The sequence below is a fragment of the Ahaetulla prasina genome, chromosome 2 (genome assembly GCF_028640845.1).
Source record: "Ahaetulla prasina isolate Xishuangbanna chromosome 2, ASM2864084v1, whole genome shotgun sequence".
NCBI classification, from domain to species: domain Eukaryota; kingdom Metazoa; phylum Chordata; class Lepidosauria; order Squamata; family Colubridae; genus Ahaetulla; species Ahaetulla prasina.
Window position 1 is genome coordinate 78,172,257 of NC_080540.1, and position 18,588 is coordinate 78,190,844.

Below are 18,588 nucleotides of genomic sequence, written 5' to 3' on the forward strand. Positions count from 1 at the left end.
TTTTTTACAAGCAGCAGGCACGTGCACCCACTGTTCGCACAAGTGGATCTGTGTGCACACGTGTGCTCACCCACTACTTCTGTGGCTCAGTTCTGAAGTGGACCCCTGCTTTAGTGGTTACCACTGTCTGATGCGGTGAATGGAAGAATGGCCACAATAATACCTCTAGATTGGGGTTCAGGGACCTGAGTTTCTGGGAATCACAATTCTGTAAGAATTTGTCTCCACTTCATTTATTCCCTGCTAATCTTTGTTAACACTTTTTGGGTTGTGCACTTTCTTTGCATGGGTATAGCTGAGAGCTTAAAACAGCATCACTCTTGCAGGCAGAAGCTTCTCTGACATTTCCCCAACATCTCTTTTGCTCTTTTAACTTTGCAGACAGCCTACACCATCCCTATCATGGCTTTTGCTTTTGTGTGTCATCCTGAAGTCCTTCCTATCTACACTGAGTTGAAAAAGTAAGTATGTACATATGTTAATGATACCTCACTGTTGACATCACTGAAGTAGTGTTGCAAATTGAAGAAACAGCATAGGCGTCAGATGACTGAATTTAGAGGATGAATATAAAGATGATGTTTTAAGATATTCGTTCTTTTTCTTTCTCATGCACACATACACATTTACTATACATTGCCTGTAGCAAATTCCGTACAGCTTATTTCCATGTCATAGGAAAGACATGCAGCTCTAAGTACAAAAGGCCAAACTGGCTGGTTCTGTTGGGCAAATGTGTCTTTTCTGCCATTCCAGAACATTGATTCTCAGTAGGCAGGAGGACAAATATCTGTTCACAAATGCAAAATGACCTGATTAGTCAAGAGGGGACCTTGTATTTTGTGGTGTGTTAGAATTGCACAATTCCCAATTGATTGGGAATCAGTGCTATAGTTTTCCACTAGAATGTCATAGCATAGGTTGTGCAACTGAGGTTCATTTTAATTTAAAAACCATTTAGTGTTCCTCGGGATTTTCATCAAATGTTGCCCACTCTCTCTCCATAATAGACTGGTGATATACCTGCCATTTAAACTCCTGTGACTTATCATGTAATATGAACTCACAGAAATAATGTTCAGGTTTTTTTTTAAAAAAAAAAAGACAAAATTGAGTTTCATCGAACATTTGTATTTTTAAATAATAGCAAGGTGAAAAAGAAATTCAAATGATACAAGTGCACTGCTTTTAATAAATTAAAACCACTTCATGATTAGCCTAAGTTAAATCCTTCTCATTGAGCTTTTGTATGTCTTTTGTATGTCTTTTAGCCCAACCAAGAAGAAGATGCAGTGTATCTCCAACATTTCTATCACAGTCATGTATGTTATGTACTTCCTGGCTGCCCTATTTGGTTATCTCACATTTTATGGTAAGTTCCTTTCTATTGCCCTAGGAGTTCATGTATGTCCTCAGCCCATCAGTATCCCTTTTGTGATTCCCAGAATTTGGATCTTTTTAAATTTTGAGGGTAGGAGGGTTGTGAGGATATATATTAAGGCTGGTAGAGATTTCAGGCATCCATTTGATTTCTTAAATCCCTCTCTTGCCAATTTTGGGGTATGTCTGCCAACATACCTTACAAAGACTTGGATAACCTTCAAGCCAACAGAAAGTTTGCAATGTATCCCATGTTCTTTGCTTCCTAATTAAATGAAGGAAAGGCACATACTGAGGGCAGAAAGTACTGTCTTTTTAAAGCTATAGCCTTCTTCCCTCAAGAACTAATCATTAGAATGCAGTTGCAGGCAGCTAGAAATTCTTTGGATGTTCAACTCACTAATGAACTATAAAGCACCAACAGTTGTAATCTTTTCACATTTTGCAAAGCTTGTGTTCTCAGCTGTGCTTTGGACTGGCCTGTCTCATGCATTTCATTAGAGAATCTCAAAAGAAGGATGCTGAATCCTTGCATTGTATCCTGTACAAAGACATAATAGTACATCAAATTTCCTTTGCTGTGCAATATAATGACTTACATGTTCATTTGAAAAAACTGTAATTAGCATTTTACAAAGTTGCCCATGCCACCAGCCATATGATTGCAGCCTCCAGGAACAACAAACATCTCTAGAGTCTTCAATTATAAAAAAAAGAGAAGATTTTGGGAGTGCTGTAAAAAGAAAGTCCATGTTATATATTTAGCCTGATCAATGCTGCTATTTTGTTCTTGGCTGTCTCCTACAGGGCAGGTAGAATCAGAGCTGCTTCACACCTACAGCAGAGTAGACTCACTTGATGTGCTGATCTTGTGTGTGCGAGTAGCTGTGTTGATTGCGGTGACACTAACAGTGCCCATTGTTCTCTTCCCGGTGAGTTCCGCTGTCAGAAAACTGACAGAAGGAGACTAAATGTGATTTTGTGTTGTGTGTGTCTACGTGTTTTTTAAACTGGAATCTCAATCTAAAATTTAATTCCTATCTTGCATGAATTCTTGATGTCTATTTTTTGTAACTGAAAGAGGAATAAAAATGAAGACAGCCTAGGATGTAAACCATTGAAGTCATTGTGGTTTACAGTGGTGCCTTGGTTAATTTTAATTGGTTCCAGCAGACGCATTGAGTACCAAAAATGAAGAGTACCAAAGAAACTTTTCCCATAAGGAATAATGTAGTAAGTCACAAGGCAGCCAACACCAACAAGTTCTAGCTTGTGAGTTGAATACCAAATAAATGATGAGTATCGGGACAAATTTTTCACATTAAAATGTGTTGAGTACCAAATTCAATGAGTTTCAAAGCCGTTGAGTACCAAGGTACCCCTATTGTTCAAAACTATAGCACTGCTGCAATAGATACAAGCAGGGGAGAATAGTATACAAGATCTAAGCACTCGTAGACGATTAAGGTGGAGTTACAGTCATAGCTGTTACAGTCCACGAAATTAGAAATGGGAACCGAAGTAAAAAATTAAGCCATTAGATCAGAAGTCTATTCAACTGGGCAAAAGGATAAATTCAAGTAGCTGTGATAAAGTGGTATAGGAGTCAAGACAGACCTAAAATATGTGCAGTGAAGAACTCTGCCATGTTTCCAAAAGGTGAACCTGACTACTTCGTTTTTCTTCAGGTGCGCCGTGCAATCCAGCAGATGCTTTTTCCAGACAAGGATTTCAGCTGGATTCGACATATTATCATTGCTTTTCTGCTACTGACATCTATTAATTTGCTTGTTATTTTTGCTCCCTCCATCCTGGGAATCTTTGGCTTAATTGGTAAGTCTTGCATTCCAGGAATCTTTTTGTTTTAAACAGATACTTTTTGTTAAAAAATTTAACAATACTAAAGGATAATACAAACTAATACCAAAAAGAAAAAAAGAAATGCAAAAAGCAAAAGAAAGTGAGAAAGAGAGTGACAGGAAATAAAATAAAATAAAATAGGAAAGAAGGAAGGGAAGGGAAGGGAAGGGAAGGGAAGGGAAGGAAGGAAGGAAGGAAGGAAGGAAGGAAGGAAGGAAGGAAGGAAGGAAGGAAGGAAGAAAGAAAGGAACTGATGTCAAACTATTACCACTGTGTAACATAGATTGTGCATTTTGGCAAAATATCCACTATGGATGTTGTTTATGGATATGGATAAAATCATTTATATTTTGAAAAATGTTTCTGAAAAGTATTTCTAATACACACACAAGTTCTTCCCTAAATAAACAAGATCTTAGTAATAGAAATAGAAACTGCATTAGGACAATAATCATTCCATACTTCTTTGAGAACGTCCATGGGACTCCTTGAGCTGGTGCTTCAGTGTTCTGTTTTTCTAGAATCAAGGCCATCTCATTAAGCCTCTTTGTTTGCCATGTAATTCCAAAGGGTTCTTTGTTGTTTTTATTCCTAGCCACTCATCAGTTGCTTTTTTTCCTTGCTGATTTTTAACTCAAACACTATCCTAGGAGGAAAATCAATAGTTGGTCTGGACTCTGCCAGGGAGGAGGGGCAAGGCTGGAGGTCCTTTTGTCAGACCTTGTCATGTTTTCCCAAAAATATATTAGTGAAGAAAAGTGAAGCCCAGGGTGTTTCATTTTCTGAAGATCCTAAATCTATTCTCTGTTGGACTCTCCCAGGTGCCACCTCAGCTCCTTGCCTGATATTCATCTTCCCAGCAATATTCTACATCCGGATCATGCCCAAGGACAAGGAACCTATGAAATCCCTTCCCAAGATCCTGGTATGTAACCTCTAACAGTCCAGTTTGGCTACTTCAGTTATTCATGAAGAGTCCCAAGGGATGGATTTACTGGATGAGAAAAAATGGTTTTCTGCTTTAGAGGGGGTCACCAACCTTTCGAACCTCAGAGACCAATAAATTCATAATTTTAAATCCCACGGACCACTAATATGATCCGCCTAATGACCAACTGGGTGGGCGTGGCTAGGTGGTCATGTGTGACTGGGTGGACATGGCCAACTCCTCACCTCCCCACCCCGGCTCCTTAGTGTCCCAACAGGAAGCATTTTTTGGAGCTAAGCAGCCACCATGAGAAAGAGTTGGCAAAACAGCTCAGTTCAAATTGGGTCTGACTGAGAAGGAGCTCAGCAGAAGCACCTCACTGAGGACTACGAGCATAGGCTTTCCAAGCAGAGGGAAGACCTGTGGGAGTGAAAGGCCAGTTAATGGTGCCTGGAGGCTCAGTGGGCTGAGATGGTCAGCCAGTTCCAGTGGGATGCAGTCCCACTGGAACAAAGCCCTCTGGCTCTTTGTCACTAGCGGTTCTTCCCTCCAGCCTTTGTCCAAAGCCCCACACCAGGAGGCTGAAGCAGATCCCAAGTTGGAATTTCCCCCGCCCTTTCCCACAGAAAAAGACCCCAAAGGGGGAGACTCTCTGCAGCAACACAACTGTTCATTGCACGTATCCAGCCGAGGGGCCATAGTTTGAGGACCCGTGATTTAGTGCAATATAAAAAATGCAAATAATTTTTCTGCAGACCATCAAAATTTTCTCATGGACCACCAGTGGTCCATGGACCACCAGTTGGTGACCGCTGCTTTGGAGAATCCACCCTGACAGTGAAACTTAGTATTTCTAAGCAGTATTTTTTTTGGCAGAGGGTAAGGAGAATGTGCCCTGCATGCCCTGAATATTATCTATGGAAGTTAGTGTAGTTTTTGGATTTCAAGCTGAATGCATGGTTTATAATTTATCATTATAAACATCAATGTCATCATCATTTGTGCCATACGGGGATGTGCAATATATCTTTATTCAAACGGAACTATTAAGAAGAGAGCTGGTTTGGAGCAGAACCACAATTTTCAAGGAAGGCAGGAGTCTTTCCTCCCTAGCTGCAGTGCTACTCAGCCATAAAGGTTGTGTGAGTCATTTTGGGAGGATGGGGGGAGGGAACTTATGTGAAGTATAGAAATATACAGTTGTAGGAAGCATGCTTTGTTATGAATCAGTTGCCAACCCATTTCCATTGCATTACAACTGGCACAAATTAAAGCCAGGTCTCGACTTTGGATGTCTAGATTATTCTCCTTGGTTGCTGGGAGAGGGAAGTGACACACATTCATATGCTTCTGCTGCCGCCATTCGGAGGTTTCTTCCCGTGAGTGACACTCTCCTTCCCTCCTGTCTCTTCTCCCTGCAGGCAGCCCTCTTTGCGTGCCTCGGGGTGCTCTTCATGATCATGAGCCTCAGCTTCATCATCATCGACTGGGTGTCAGGTGGCCTAAAGACTGGAGGCAGCCACTAGGCGATATTTGGAGCCCCGCGATGCACAACAAAGCCTTGGGAAACTCAACTGGCTTGGATCCTTTTCCTACCCCTGCCCTGTGTTAGTACTGTATCATTCTTTCATCCCTGGTTACATTCTGAGCCACGGGTGCTATTCCAGTATGAAATGCTCACATTCACACTGAGCCAGAAGTGCTGCAGGCTGGACTAGACCAGAAGCCAATCTCTTATTTTCTCTGGGCATTTGATTTTCTCTCAAAGTCTGGGATCGGCCAGGCGAACAGTAGTCTAAATGAGCATATAAACTGGAAAAGTAAGCCCATTTCAAGGAAGAGGGAGGGGAGGCTGCTATGATACACAGTATATCTTCAGTTCTATATGTCCAGTCCAACTGGCCCACACTGAGGGGACTCAAAAGTCAGCAGGACCAGAAGAAAATGGAGCAACTGTGCTAAATAACTTGGATGTAGGGCTCTCACTTGATGCTCACTACTGAATGGTTGATTTGGGCCAAGCTTTATATTATATGAATATTACACTGAGGCTACAGAATGAAAAGCGAAGGCTTTTTAAAGCTTGAAGGAGTTTAAGTAAGAAAAAAACATTATTTCCTTTTTTTTTAAAAAAAACTTATTGGTCACAATCCTAGTTCCAACTACAGATCCTTAATCCTACTCAAATGTCACTGGGCAGGCCTGACTTTTTTTTTCTCTCCCTTACACTGGTTCAGTTTCCTTGTCTGCCCTCTGCAATGAATTCCTTGCCACTTTTTAGGTATCTGTAAAACTTAGAGTGGGTGGTAGGTTAATGGGGACATATTGGGAAACTACAGCCCCTCTGAACTACCAGTTGTGATGGGGTGAAGATTTGCACTGGTTTCCAAGGATCCATTTACATGTTCTGAATTATCCTGAGGTATTTGAAGCAGAGAAGAGATGATGGCACTGGAAATTGGGCAATGTAGCTCTCTCTTCTTATACAGAACTGAGCTTTAGTTTGGATTGGAGATGATCCTATTGTTCATGTCTTCAAAACCTAACTTCTGTTTGTTTGCTCCACTGGGAAGCAATAATCACAGTTTTAAGATTCTATGTTAATTGGACTCTTATGTTAAAAAATTTATTCTTCCCTTGATGCTGACATAAATGGACCACGCTGGCTGGGGAATTCTGGGAGTTGCAATCCTAAAACTTTTAGATGACATCATATATGGGAAGGCTAGCTTTCAGGATTCATCCGTGATTTAAAACATAAAATTATAAGGCCTTGAACAGAAAAATATATGTCATTTGAACAATGGATGACATATAGCAAGCAGGATTTTATGAAGCTAAGATGATTTTAGAATGTTTAAACTCTGGAAAACTTTAGTGAAAAACATGGTAATCAAAACTGATATCACATTTCAAGATCGGAAAATTCAATTTTCCTCCCTGTTATTAATACCTGTTTTACATTGTAACTAGAGCCTAGTCCTTGCACCAGGGGAACAAAAATGCAATAGGTTCTTTCTGAGAAGATTTGAACGACGTTCATGAGGCTAGTTGTAGTGTAGTTACCGCATCGGTAACTTGTGAAAATATTTTGAAGCTTTATGGGTACTCTGATGGTTCCCAGGTATAAACAGTCATCTCTAGTCTGAATGTATATTATATTTAGTACTTAGCCCTAATATATAATCCTTATTACGCAACAAGAAGCTGATAATGATATTTGCAAAATTGTTCTACTCTCCTGTCATAATCCTGAAGAACATTTTCCATACCTTTCAACATACATCAGGCAAAAGTAGCTCCTCTGGTTTTATAGGAACCAATGAACAATACTAAGCAAATGAAATGGAATACATTTCTTCCCTGTTGCCCTATAGCTATCCATTCAAATCAAACTCTGGTCGAGATTTTAAAGATGCACTTTCTACCCTGGATTACAAAAACATGTTTTTTGTGTTGTACAAATCTGACCGTATCATGCAGAACATTTCAGAACTTAGTAAGTAGCAGCACTTTTCCTCCCAATATTGATCTATATTGGATCAAGAAACTCAGCATTCCTGCATCGTATTTTCAAAATGTAAGCGCTCTCCTGTAGTGTACAAATCCATGGAGAATTGTGTTTATATAGGTACCGCAGTGATGGAATAGGCAGGTGCCTTAGCTTTCCATTCCATGTTGGATGTTCGGATATGCAGCTAAGGTTAATCAGATAGCTGTGTTTTGGGGAATACAATCTCAGACTGAAGTAAGGTGCTTGAAGGAATGCCTGAGATGGCAAACACTGGACCTCTTGTGTTAGAACACTTTGGCACTGAAAGGACTGTAGCTTCCTTCTGCTATTACCTATGCACAGCAGCACTTCATATAGGCCCTGTAGGGGGTACAGTACCAAAATCCCTCACTTTCTATGCACATCCACTTCCTGCGCACTTTTCAGCAATAATGTTTCTCCCATACCTGGAGTAACTGGAACAGGATTGCAGGGTGAGGGATAACTATGTGTCACAAAACTATGTTAGAATGTAGCATTCGCTCAGTTAATGTGACACACTGAAGTAGCTTTTCAGTTCCAGCGCCACAGAACACAAAAGGCACTAGCTGAAGCTTTACTGCCCTCTGCCGTAGCTTGTGACTCTTGCAGCTTCCAATAATTTGCACCTTATAAAGCTAGTGACTTTATTGTTCTTTTAATTTTCTCAAAGATTGATTCATACACAAAAATGTTCCAAAATGGGATACATCGCAAACTGAACTTGAGGGATATAACTAAGCAAGTCAAATCTTCAGAATAAATGAATGTTACATCAGGAACAAGCTATTTTCATTCTGAAATCCTGGTCTAAGTCCAACTGAGGACATGGACCACAATTCTTCCCTGCTCCTGCCCTCGCATTAGCACATTTCCAAAGTCCAATTTTTCTTGGTGATATTTGAATAGTGGAGTAATTATTTCTACACTGAAGTTGATGCAGCAAGACCTGCACTAAACACTAAACCTCTTTTGCATTATTTCCATGTAACAAAAAAAGAAAAGAAAAAGAGCAGGTGAATCACATCTGTGATCCTAAACAAATAGATTTCCTTCAAATAGCTGAAACTCATTTCCAAGAGACTGTCTACGAATGTGGTCTGAAGAGAAGAACAAAAAATAATCCCCATATTCATCCAGAGTCCAGATTGTATGTGGAGTTCTGAATCATTTAGTTCAATCGCAGTCATATTTTACTTTTTCCTTCTATGTTTATCATCTTCAACCTTCCGCCCAACCTTACAAAAATCGTTTTTAAAAAGCCTCATTCCTTTATATATTGTATCCTATGAATTTTATGGTTGGATTGTTGTTTAAACTAATTTTTAAGTCAATCAGTAATTATTTCTAGGGATTAATAACTATAATGCACATAATAAGAAACATGTATTTTTGTATTGGGGTGGTGGCTGGTCAATTTGCTTTTTATAAATAATGTATATAAGAGTAGATCTTTTTTAATGTATTTGTTGTTGCGCTCACTAACTATGTATAGTGTACATATGTTATGTCCTCATTAAAGAGGGTTTGGATCCCAGAAGTCTTGTCTGAGCTACAGAGAAAATTTACTACCAGTGTGAAACTCAGGGTAGGAGGAGCTGTTTCTAAAGCTTGGTGTCCAGTTGCAAGAACCATGATGAGTAAAGACTACATCTGCAGTTACAAACATTTGGCTTAAGTTGTTTTATATGATCTGCTTCTTAAGCCCAAACATGATGGAAGTCAGCTTGAATCTTCTGGCTGATTTCTGATATTGATGGAGAATAAAAGACAATTGATAATTTAGCTGTATTGCCTTACCTAACTGCTGTCTCACAGAAGCATTGCGTGATGGATGCTTCTCAAACCAGAAAAGGGGGTGGAATGGTGAAACATGAGATAGTGACACAGCATAAATTCCACCTTAATTATGCTAGTTGTAAATTGAACCAGGGAATTGTTTTAGTGGGCTTTCAAGATTAATGTCGAGCCCTGTGAGGTAGGCAAACTATGAAAACAACAGCTTGGGTTTCTCGAAAAATCTTTATCGTTAGTAGGATAAAGCAAAGAACCTTGAAAATCTGAAAATTGCAAGGAAGGAGCAAAAGAAATGTGGCAGCCCAATGGCTTAATTTCCAAGAGACTATTCTTGTGGCATGCTAGGTACTCCTAAAAGGTTACTAGTTACTTATTAGTCCTTGTTGCCAATTGACCATTTGTTTAACCTCTTCAGGTCATTCTCAATGTTAGGCAATATTAACTGTCTTTTATGTATTTTAATATTTATTTATTTTCTTTAACTTAGACTCGAGCTAGAGATAAGGTTCCAATGTTTGTTTGCAACCAGACAAAGATTGGTTGTTTGGGATGTCTGCACCAATTGAGGGCTAAAAGACCTACTGTTATCAGCAAAGTGACTGGGTAGAAATGGAAGAGGAAAAATAAAAGAAAGAGGTGCATTGACTGATGCAAGCAATCATGCGGAATCTCAAGGACTCTTTCTCCTTTCTTTTCATTTCCAAACCCACAGAGGTTTCAGAAGGGGTAGCCTATATCTGCCCTTCTAGTGTGCAAACAGTAAGCAAGCTGTGCTGCCTCACTCAACGTAGGTTAAACATCAGTATCTCAGTCTCTGTGTGCATTGCACAACATGCTTAAGCAGATAAATTAAAGATTTAAAGACATAGCATAGCTTGGTTAGCATTAACCTTGGTTTTTGTGACTTGAGTGTTATGCAAACCCAGCCAACTGGTTCAGTTACGGTGCAATGTGTGCAAAACCTTGAAAACTAGTTAATTCAATAACCAGGTTCAGCATGTTGTATGAACATGACTTACGTGTCATAAGATATACAACACAGAAATGTTCTTCTGAAGAAAAAGGACAACATTTTACCCAAAGAAAACTGGATGTGTCTGCTTTCCCCCAGAGATGGCCCAGGCATGACATCAGTCCTACCCTCTCTCTGTATTCCAGTTCCTTTTGTCTCTGCGTTTCAAGTTACAAAGCAATGGGAGAACTTGTATGAAAGAGCCTATTTCTAGAACAGTTTTAAATTACATGTAGAAATTAGATCTATATTTGGAAATGAAACAAATCTTTTAAAACAATAATAAAGAAAACATGAAACCTTTTCCTGTATATGGATCTTTGTGTCTGCGATTGAAAATCCAAGATTTGAGAGCCAGATTAGGGGTCTCCACCTAGAAAAAGAATGTAGACAAAGTTAAAACCAAAGTATACATATAACAAAAGGCACATGCATCTGAAGTTACTTAATTCAGTAGGACTTTCATTTTTGGAAGCAACTGCTGAAGATTGAAACCAAAATGTCATTTCTGGATCCTCTTTGTGCTCTGATTAATTCCTACCTTTATTAAATTGCATCGGAATATACAAAGATACAGTCTACCTTGTCTAGAATTCTATCCTAAAGATTCAAAATTGCTAGACATCAGTCCAAGAGCACTTTTATTTCTATTTTACTGGTCTTGAGTGCCTTAGATTCTATTATATATACAGGCACTGCGGGATCAATATGACTTGGCATATACCAGTGTACGTATCTTTTATGTACACTGAGAGCATATGCACCAAGACAAATTCCGTGTGTATCCAATCACACTTGGCCAATAAAAAATTCTATTCTATTCTGTTTAGCAGCAATCATTAAGTGAAGAGGATTTCTCACAAGTTTTTGTTTTTTCCTCTTTCTGCCATAGAAAGTCTATTTCAGGGAATGATAGTCAGTCAGTGGGAATAAATTTATAACTTAGGTTAAATTCCCAAAACTGAAGTATTAGGAAAAGCTGGTAAGCTTTCCTTGATGCTTAAGATCTAGAATCCACGTGAGATGAGTGACTGTTAGTGTGCAATTTGGAAAAATTTATACCGCCGTTGGCTACTACATGATCATAATGCTGCATCTGAAATGTGGTCCTCACGTGTTGGGTAAAGGCCAGAGATATTAACTTTAAAAACATCATGATGGCTGCTAAGACCAGTGCAAAACCAAACCAAACCAAACAAAACCAAGCATCTCTGAAGTGTTATTTCACCTATAATAGTTTTGTGTCAAGGGTGTTTGGCTCTGTAAAAGCACTTTATTCTCTTGAAGTATCTGGCACAACTTTGAAAGTACAATGCAAATGGTTTTGTCTGAGGGTGTCTGTGTATCTGTGAGTGGGTGTGTTTCGTTTTGTTCTGAACCTCTCACAATGAGGATGATCTACCAAAATGAAGAAAAATAATGATCAGGGAAGATGTGATTTAACAGAGGCTGAAAGATGGCCAGACAAATGTAGCAGTAGGATTTGAATTAAGAACCTTTAAACTAGTCTCATCTTTATTCTTCCCAATGAACAAAAATCAATAGGTGGAGATTGCTTAAAATTAGGAGATACCATCAAATGGTGAGAGTGACTTAGAAAGTGAACCCTCTATGTCAAGAGGTGGTTGGTGCTTTCACCTGAAGGTTATTATGGGAGGATGTAGCAATAAACCCTGTTTTGCAGAACCAAAGCTTGATCTCTGTGAGGACTGCATTAAAAAAAAAAAACTTTAAAAATGCTTTACCGTCCAGTTACCATGAACTGCCTGGAAATATGCACAAACAAAATCAAACGAAACATTTCATCCTGGACTTTTCACAAGACACAATGAAACTCTGCTTCATAAACAGTTAACCTGTTTAACTAGTCTAGCATGAAAATCTCATATAACTCATAACTTAAGAAGAATTAGATAAATGTCAGTCTTGCATTGTACTGTAGTATTCTTAGAAATAAAATGACACTTCATGTCCAGTGCTGTGTTCCAGTCTCCTCTCTGGTCTGCTCCCCTATCGGGCGCTGAAGAAGCGGAGACACATTCTGATTGGCTGACCATCTGACAGCTCAGTATAAAACAGTTGTCAGATGGGAGTACCTCAGCTGTTGTTGTTAGCTGAGCAGCCACCGGTTAGCTATCTCTGTTAGCCTTAAATAAACCTGTTAGTCTTTGAATTAAGTCTCGCCTCAGTCTGTCCGCCGTTGTTCACGGTACTGAACAACTGGCAATGAAGGTGGGATTCCGGGACTGAGGTGCTAGACACAAGCTGGTCACTAAAAAAGAGCTGTCACAAAACCGAGTTGAAGTTGAGCACGACAAGAGGTCGTGGTACTTCACAAACTGCCAAGAAGCCACCGTCTGAGGTGCCCTGGCTGCACTACAAGTTTTCGCTGCCTTTAACCCACTTTCTGAAACATGGGACACATACATAGACAAATTCAAGTTCCTTGTTAGCCGGCGATTATCTTAGCATCTCAAGTGACAGGAAAAAGGCATATTTTTAATCGTTTTGCAGCACTGAGGTGTTTGAGATGGCAAGGAACTTGATGGCACCTCAAAAGGTGCATTCTGTGCCATGGGAGATATTAATGGCCAAATTAAGGGGCCATTATGCACCAATGCCCTCAAAAATTGCCCACAGGAACACCTTTTACCATAGAAATCAGAAAGAAGGTGAATCCATCAATCACTACTTATCGGGGCTTAGAGCTGCAGCACTCTATTGCGAATTTATAAACCTTGACGATTACTTGCTGGATAGACTAATCTCAGGAATACAAGACCTCCACCTACAGTGCCACTTACTGGCCAAGATGGAGATTACACTACAAACAGCACTTGATGAAGCCTGCACTTCAGAGCTGTCAAATAAATGGGACAGACTGAGGCGAGACTTAATTCAAAGGCTAACAGGTTTATTTAAGGCTGACACGAGATAGCTAACCGGTGGCTGCTTAGCTAACAACAACAGCTGAGGTGCTCCCATCTGACAGCTCCTTTATACTGAGCTGTCAGATGGTCAGCCAGTCAAAATGCATCTCTGCTTCTTTGGCGCCTGATAGGGGAGTAGACCAGAGAGGAGACTGGAACTGTAATGTATCTTTAAATGTTTTGGCGGGAAACAAGCACGTTGCTGATTGGTTGAAGCCGCCGGCTAAACTGTATTTAAGGAGAGGTTTTTCCCCAGCCCCGCTGCTGGGTTCACCATATAGTAAAGAGCTGTTGTCACTATCCTGGTCTCCTGCCTCGTTATTGCCCGAATCTAACACTGGCGACGAAGGTGGGATCTCGAGGCTAAGAGCACCAGGAACGAGCTGAACGCACGAAAGAACCGAACCCAGCAAACTCAGGGCGGAAACGCAGCGATGGCCAGCTACACTCCACCCGCGCCGTTTGACCCATCCAGGGAGAAATGGGGAACGTACATGACCCGTTTCGAGAGCTTCCTCGAGGCAAACGAACTGCAAGGAGTTCCAGACAACCGCAAAAGGGCGTATTTCCTGAGCCACTGCGGTCCCGAGGTCATCGACATCGCGGAAGCCCTGGCAGAGCCAACGCCGGTACAATCGGTATCGTGGCAAACTCTGCAAAATCTATTGAAGAACCATTTCGCGCCAACACCGTCCAAATATGTACAGCGTTTTGAATTTGGAGAGCGCAGACAGCAAGAGGGCGAATCCATCAGCGATTACATGGCCGCCCTGAGGAAAGCCTCCAAGGATTGTGGGTACCGAGACTTGGATGAGGAGCTGTTAGAGCAACTCATCCGTGGGGTCAGAGACTTTCATTTGCGGAGGCGGCTGCTATCAAAAAGCAATCTAACGCTGGCAAACGCTCTGGACGAAGGCAGAGCTCATGAGATGTCCACCCAAGCGGCGGAAACCTACAAAGCCGCTCACGCCAACGGCGAGCGAAATCAACCCCGGTCCACAACGAAGAAACCCAGACCGAACCAGACGGCGAGGATGAGGAAGGAGTTTGCCACAGAAGGGGCAAAGAAGACCGGGATGAATGCGGAAGTTGCGGAGGGCAACACCAGCGTCAACAATGCAAGTTCAAGGACGCTACATGTCGGCGGTGCGAGAAGAAGGGGCACCTGGCTCAAGTCTGTCGAGCACCCCAACCTTCCCGCCGAAAATTCAAACCAACCAATCAGGCGGGGTCAGCTAGGCGACCCGTGATTGGTCAAAACAAAAAGGGCGCGAATTCAAATCGAACGACCGTGATAGTAGGTCGTGCAGCAACCCGCGTAGAGAAGAAAATCTTCACAAAACCGAAAATCGAAGGAGTGCCGTGCCGACTAGAAGTGGACACAGGGTCAGCGATCACAATCATGTCCTGGGACACTTTTGCGAAAGCTTTGCCGAGAATCGCCAAACGCAAACTGCAAACACAGCGGCTAAGAGTTCAAGACTACCAAGGGAATCGCATCCCTGTTCGAGGGACCACCTCCGTCCGCGTCGAGTACGGACCACACAAGAAGACCCTGCCCATCACGATAGTCGAAGGGACCCTGCCAAGTTTGTTGGGACTAGACTGGTTCCGTGCGTTGGGCATGGGAGTGACTGGCATCTACAGAAATGACTTTAACCTAAAGGACACACTCATGGACGAATTCGAAGATGTTTTCAAGGACTGCCTGGGCAAGTACAAGGGGACCCCTATTTCCTTCAATTTAGACCCCCAGGTAGCCCCCATACGGTTAAAAGCAAGGAGGGTTCCTTTTGCCCTTAAACCCAAGATTGACAGGGAGATAGACAAACTCATCAGTCAGGGGATACTAGTGCCAGTCGATCACGCAAAGTGGGAAACGCCAATCGTCACCCCAGTGAAACCAGATGGGTCAGTTAGAATCTGCGCTGACTACAAGGCAACGTTAAACAAAGCCTTGCAAAAAAGCGCTTACCCGGTCCCCGTGGTGCAACATTTGCTGCACTCGCTGGGGCAAGGGCACGTTTTTGCCAAATTAGATTTGGCCCAAGCCTATCAACAACTGCCTGTAGACGCCAACACAGCCGAAGCCCAAACAATTGTGACTCACAGAGGTGCTTTCAAGTGTACCCGGTTACAGTTTGGGGTGAGTGTGGCACCTGGCCTATTTCAAAATTTAATGGAGCGACTTCTGCAAGGGCTCCCGGGGGTAGTCCCCTATTTTGATGATGTATTGGTATCAGCCGAAAATTTAGAAGAATTGGGGGAGCGTTTGAGGAAAGTTTTGGGCATTTTCCGGTCAGCCGGTCTAAAGGTTAAAGTGAACAAATGCCAAATAGGGGTAGAATCCGTAGAGTTCTTGGGCTACAGAATAGACAAGGAAGGAATCCACCCCACTGAGAGCAAGGTCAAGGCAATAAGAAAGGCTCCAGCGCCCAAAAACAAAACAGAGCTACAGGCATTCCTGGGCTTAGTGAATTTTTACGCGGTCTTTTTGAAAAATAAGGCAACCGTTGCCGAGCCGCTACATAAGTTACTGGGAAAGAATACTGTTTGGTCTTGGGGAAAGACGGAAGCGAGGGCTTTCGAAGCAGTAAAAAACCTACTCTCGAGCGATAGCTTACTAATCCAGTATCATAGCACAATGCCATTGGTATTAGTTTGCGATGCATCCCCTTACGGGGTGGGTGCTGTGCTCAGCCACAGGCTCCCAAATGGCACAGAAGCCCCAATAGCCTTCTACTCCAGAACGATGTCCTCGACAGAGAGGAACTATAGTCAGCTGGATAAGGAAGCCCTAGCTATAGTATCAGGGGTAAAAAAGTTTCACGAATACGTTTTTGGTAGAGACTTTGAAATTGTTACAGACCACAGACCACTGTTAGGGTTACTGGCTGGAGACCGCCCAACGCCTGTGGTGCTTTCGCCCCGCTTGACCCGATGGACTATCTTTTTAGCAGCCTACTCCTATAAACTGCGGCATCGGCCAGGAAAAGAGTTGGGGCATGCGGACGCGTTAAGCAGATGCCCACTGCCAGGGACGATCGAGGATCCCACTCCGGGGACGCCCATACTGTTAATCGACTCTCTGGACTCTGGCCCAGTCACGTCTAAGGAGGTGGCTCGGGCGTCATACCGGGACATTATTTTGAGAACTGTACTTGGTTGGGTACAAAGAGGGTGGCCCGCTGCGCCGGGCGAGCGTTTTAAAGAGTTTGTAAAGAAACGTGGGGAACTTTCGGCTCAAGGGGGGTGCCTGCTATGGGGGGACCGAGTGGTGATCCCAGAGAAATTGAGGAAAAGGGTGTTGGATCTCCTCCACGAGGGTCACCCAGGGATCGTAAGGATGAAGGGTCTAGCGAGAAGCTATGTGTGGTGGCCCTTAATGGACCCGGAAATTGCTGAAAGGGTAGGGAAATGCCAGGCCTGCCAGGAGTCCAGGCCGCTACCCCCAACGGCCCCGGTTCGGGAATGGGAGAGACCCCAAGGGCCCTGGTCTAGAATCCACATTGATTTTGCCGGCCCCTTCCACGGCCAAACCTTCCTGGTAGTAGTCGACGCCTACTCCAAATGGCTGGAAATCATTCTCATGAGATCCATGACAGCCGAGGCCGTGATCTCAGTCCTACGGCACCTATTTGTAACCCATGGGTTGCCCGACACGTTAGTATCCGATAACGGCCCGCAATTCACGACAACCCAGTTTGAGGAGTACTTGGCAGAAGAGGGCATCCGGCATGCCCTCTCGGCGCCTTTCCACCCTGCGACGAATGGCCTTGCAGAGCGTTTCGTCCGGAGCGCAAAAGAGGCATTGTCCAGACTCAAGCCAGCCGACTGGCAAACAAAAATTGATGTTTTCCTGGCCGTCCAACATAGAACCCCCTGTGTCACAATTGGCAGAAGCCCAGCAGAATTATTAATGGGCCGAAAGCTCAGGTGCCCACTAGACCGTTTAAATCCAAACTATACACCGGAGGGTTACAAGGGGGGACGCGAAAAAACAAGAGGAATGGACATAGGCGACCGAGTGTGGGCACACAACTATGGTGAAGGCCCGTCATGGGTAGCAGGGAAAATCCTAAACATAACAGGTCCAAAATCATACTTGGTAGAGATAACAGACGGCCGGGTATGGAGGCGCCACATAGACCAAATAAGAAAACGCATAGCCGAACAACCTGAATTAGCCGAAACAGGCCCTGACTATACAATGTTTGAATCCACAGCTGACTCAAACCCGGGGAAATCGCAGGACTTATCTGAGTTCCAGGAGGTCCAGCGACGCCAACAGGTTCCATTAGAAAACAGCAGGGACGACTCGGCAAATAATCCAGGGCCGGATGGCCTAGAGGAGGAGCTGAGAGGAGCAAACAGCCCCTCCGCTCAGCTCGACCCACTCCCAGGGAATGAATTGCGCAGGTCCGAAAGAGTGAGGAGACGCCCAGTCTATTTGCGTGATTACGTTGAAAAATAACATGTAAATATTGGTAAAGTGTTTTCTGGGAGGGAAGGAGTGTAATGTATCTTTAAATGTTTTGGCGGGAAACAAGCACGTTGCTGATTGGTTGAAGCCGCCGGCTAAACTGTATTTAAGGAGAGGTTTTTCCCCAGCCCCGCTGCTGGGTTCACCATATAGTAAAGAGCTGTTGTCACTATCCTGGTCTCCTGCCTCGTTATTGCCCGAATCTAACAGGAACATAGCACTCCTTCCCACCTAGTCAGCGCAGGCGTAGTCTTGAAGGTAGGAAGGGCAGCGCCAGATCCACCCAGATCTGTGCAGTTCTACCCTGGCTGGCAAAGAGAGAGGTTGGTTAGCAGTAGTTTCTGGAATGGCCAGAGACTGCAAAGTTCCTTCAATTGGAGTCGATGGCGCTGGAACAAGTGAACATCCATAAAGTGTGTAACTAGGTTCAACAACCACAGGTTATGATGCTGATTTATGATACAGATGCAATATATACCTACATTGAAATAACCAGGTATGCTTTCTGATGCAAATGAAAATGAAACTGGGTACCTTCAGCCAAGGCCACTTTTATAAAAAGTGTGTTTGGAGGTTAAAATCAGGAAGCTGCCTTCCCCTGAAATCAAGAGAATTTATTTCTGTCAAAACTGACCGGCAGAAGTTCCCAAAAAAATACAATCAGGA

The 18,588-nt window shown here is 42.8% G+C and overlaps 2 protein-coding genes across 2 annotated transcripts in view; both read left to right on the forward strand.

The window, feature by feature from the left end:
- The window catches only part of SLC38A3 (solute carrier family 38 member 3), a 146,224-nt gene extending 135,350 nt beyond the window's left edge, over positions 1-10,874 (forward strand). The window contains exons 12-17 of the mRNA XM_058165807.1: positions 382-461; positions 1,272-1,372; positions 2,188-2,312; positions 3,069-3,213; positions 4,062-4,165; positions 5,590-10,874. Of these exons, the coding sequence (XP_058021790.1) occupies positions 382-461; positions 1,272-1,372; positions 2,188-2,312; positions 3,069-3,213; positions 4,062-4,165; positions 5,590-5,694 (660 nt within the window). The 3' untranslated portion in view covers positions 5,695-10,874. The remainder of the gene's footprint in view (positions 1-381; positions 462-1,271; positions 1,373-2,187; positions 2,313-3,068; positions 3,214-4,061; positions 4,166-5,589) is intronic.
- LOC131190506 (uncharacterized protein K02A2.6-like) lies at positions 10,158-18,034 on the forward strand. Its single transcript, XM_058167841.1, has 2 exons — positions 10,158-10,284; positions 14,723-18,034. The coding sequence occupies exons 1-2, from the start codon at positions 10,158-10,160 to the stop codon at positions 17,911-17,913; spliced, it is 3,318 nt and encodes a 1,105-aa protein (XP_058023824.1). The 3' UTR covers positions 17,914-18,034.
- The last annotated feature ends 554 nt before the right edge of the window (positions 18,035-18,588 follow it).

What these genes read in the sequence shown, in the direction of transcription:
- LOC131190506 (XM_058167841.1), top strand. Translation starts at nt 10,158, where the DNA reads ATGCGGAATCTCAAGGACTCTTTCTCCTTTCTTTTCATTTCCAAACCC. An exon ending in GCTGTGCTGCCTCACTCAAC is followed by an intron (nt 10,285 to 14,722) that starts GTAGGTTAAACA and finishes CGAATTCAAATC; the next exon opens with GAACGACCGTGATAGTAGGT.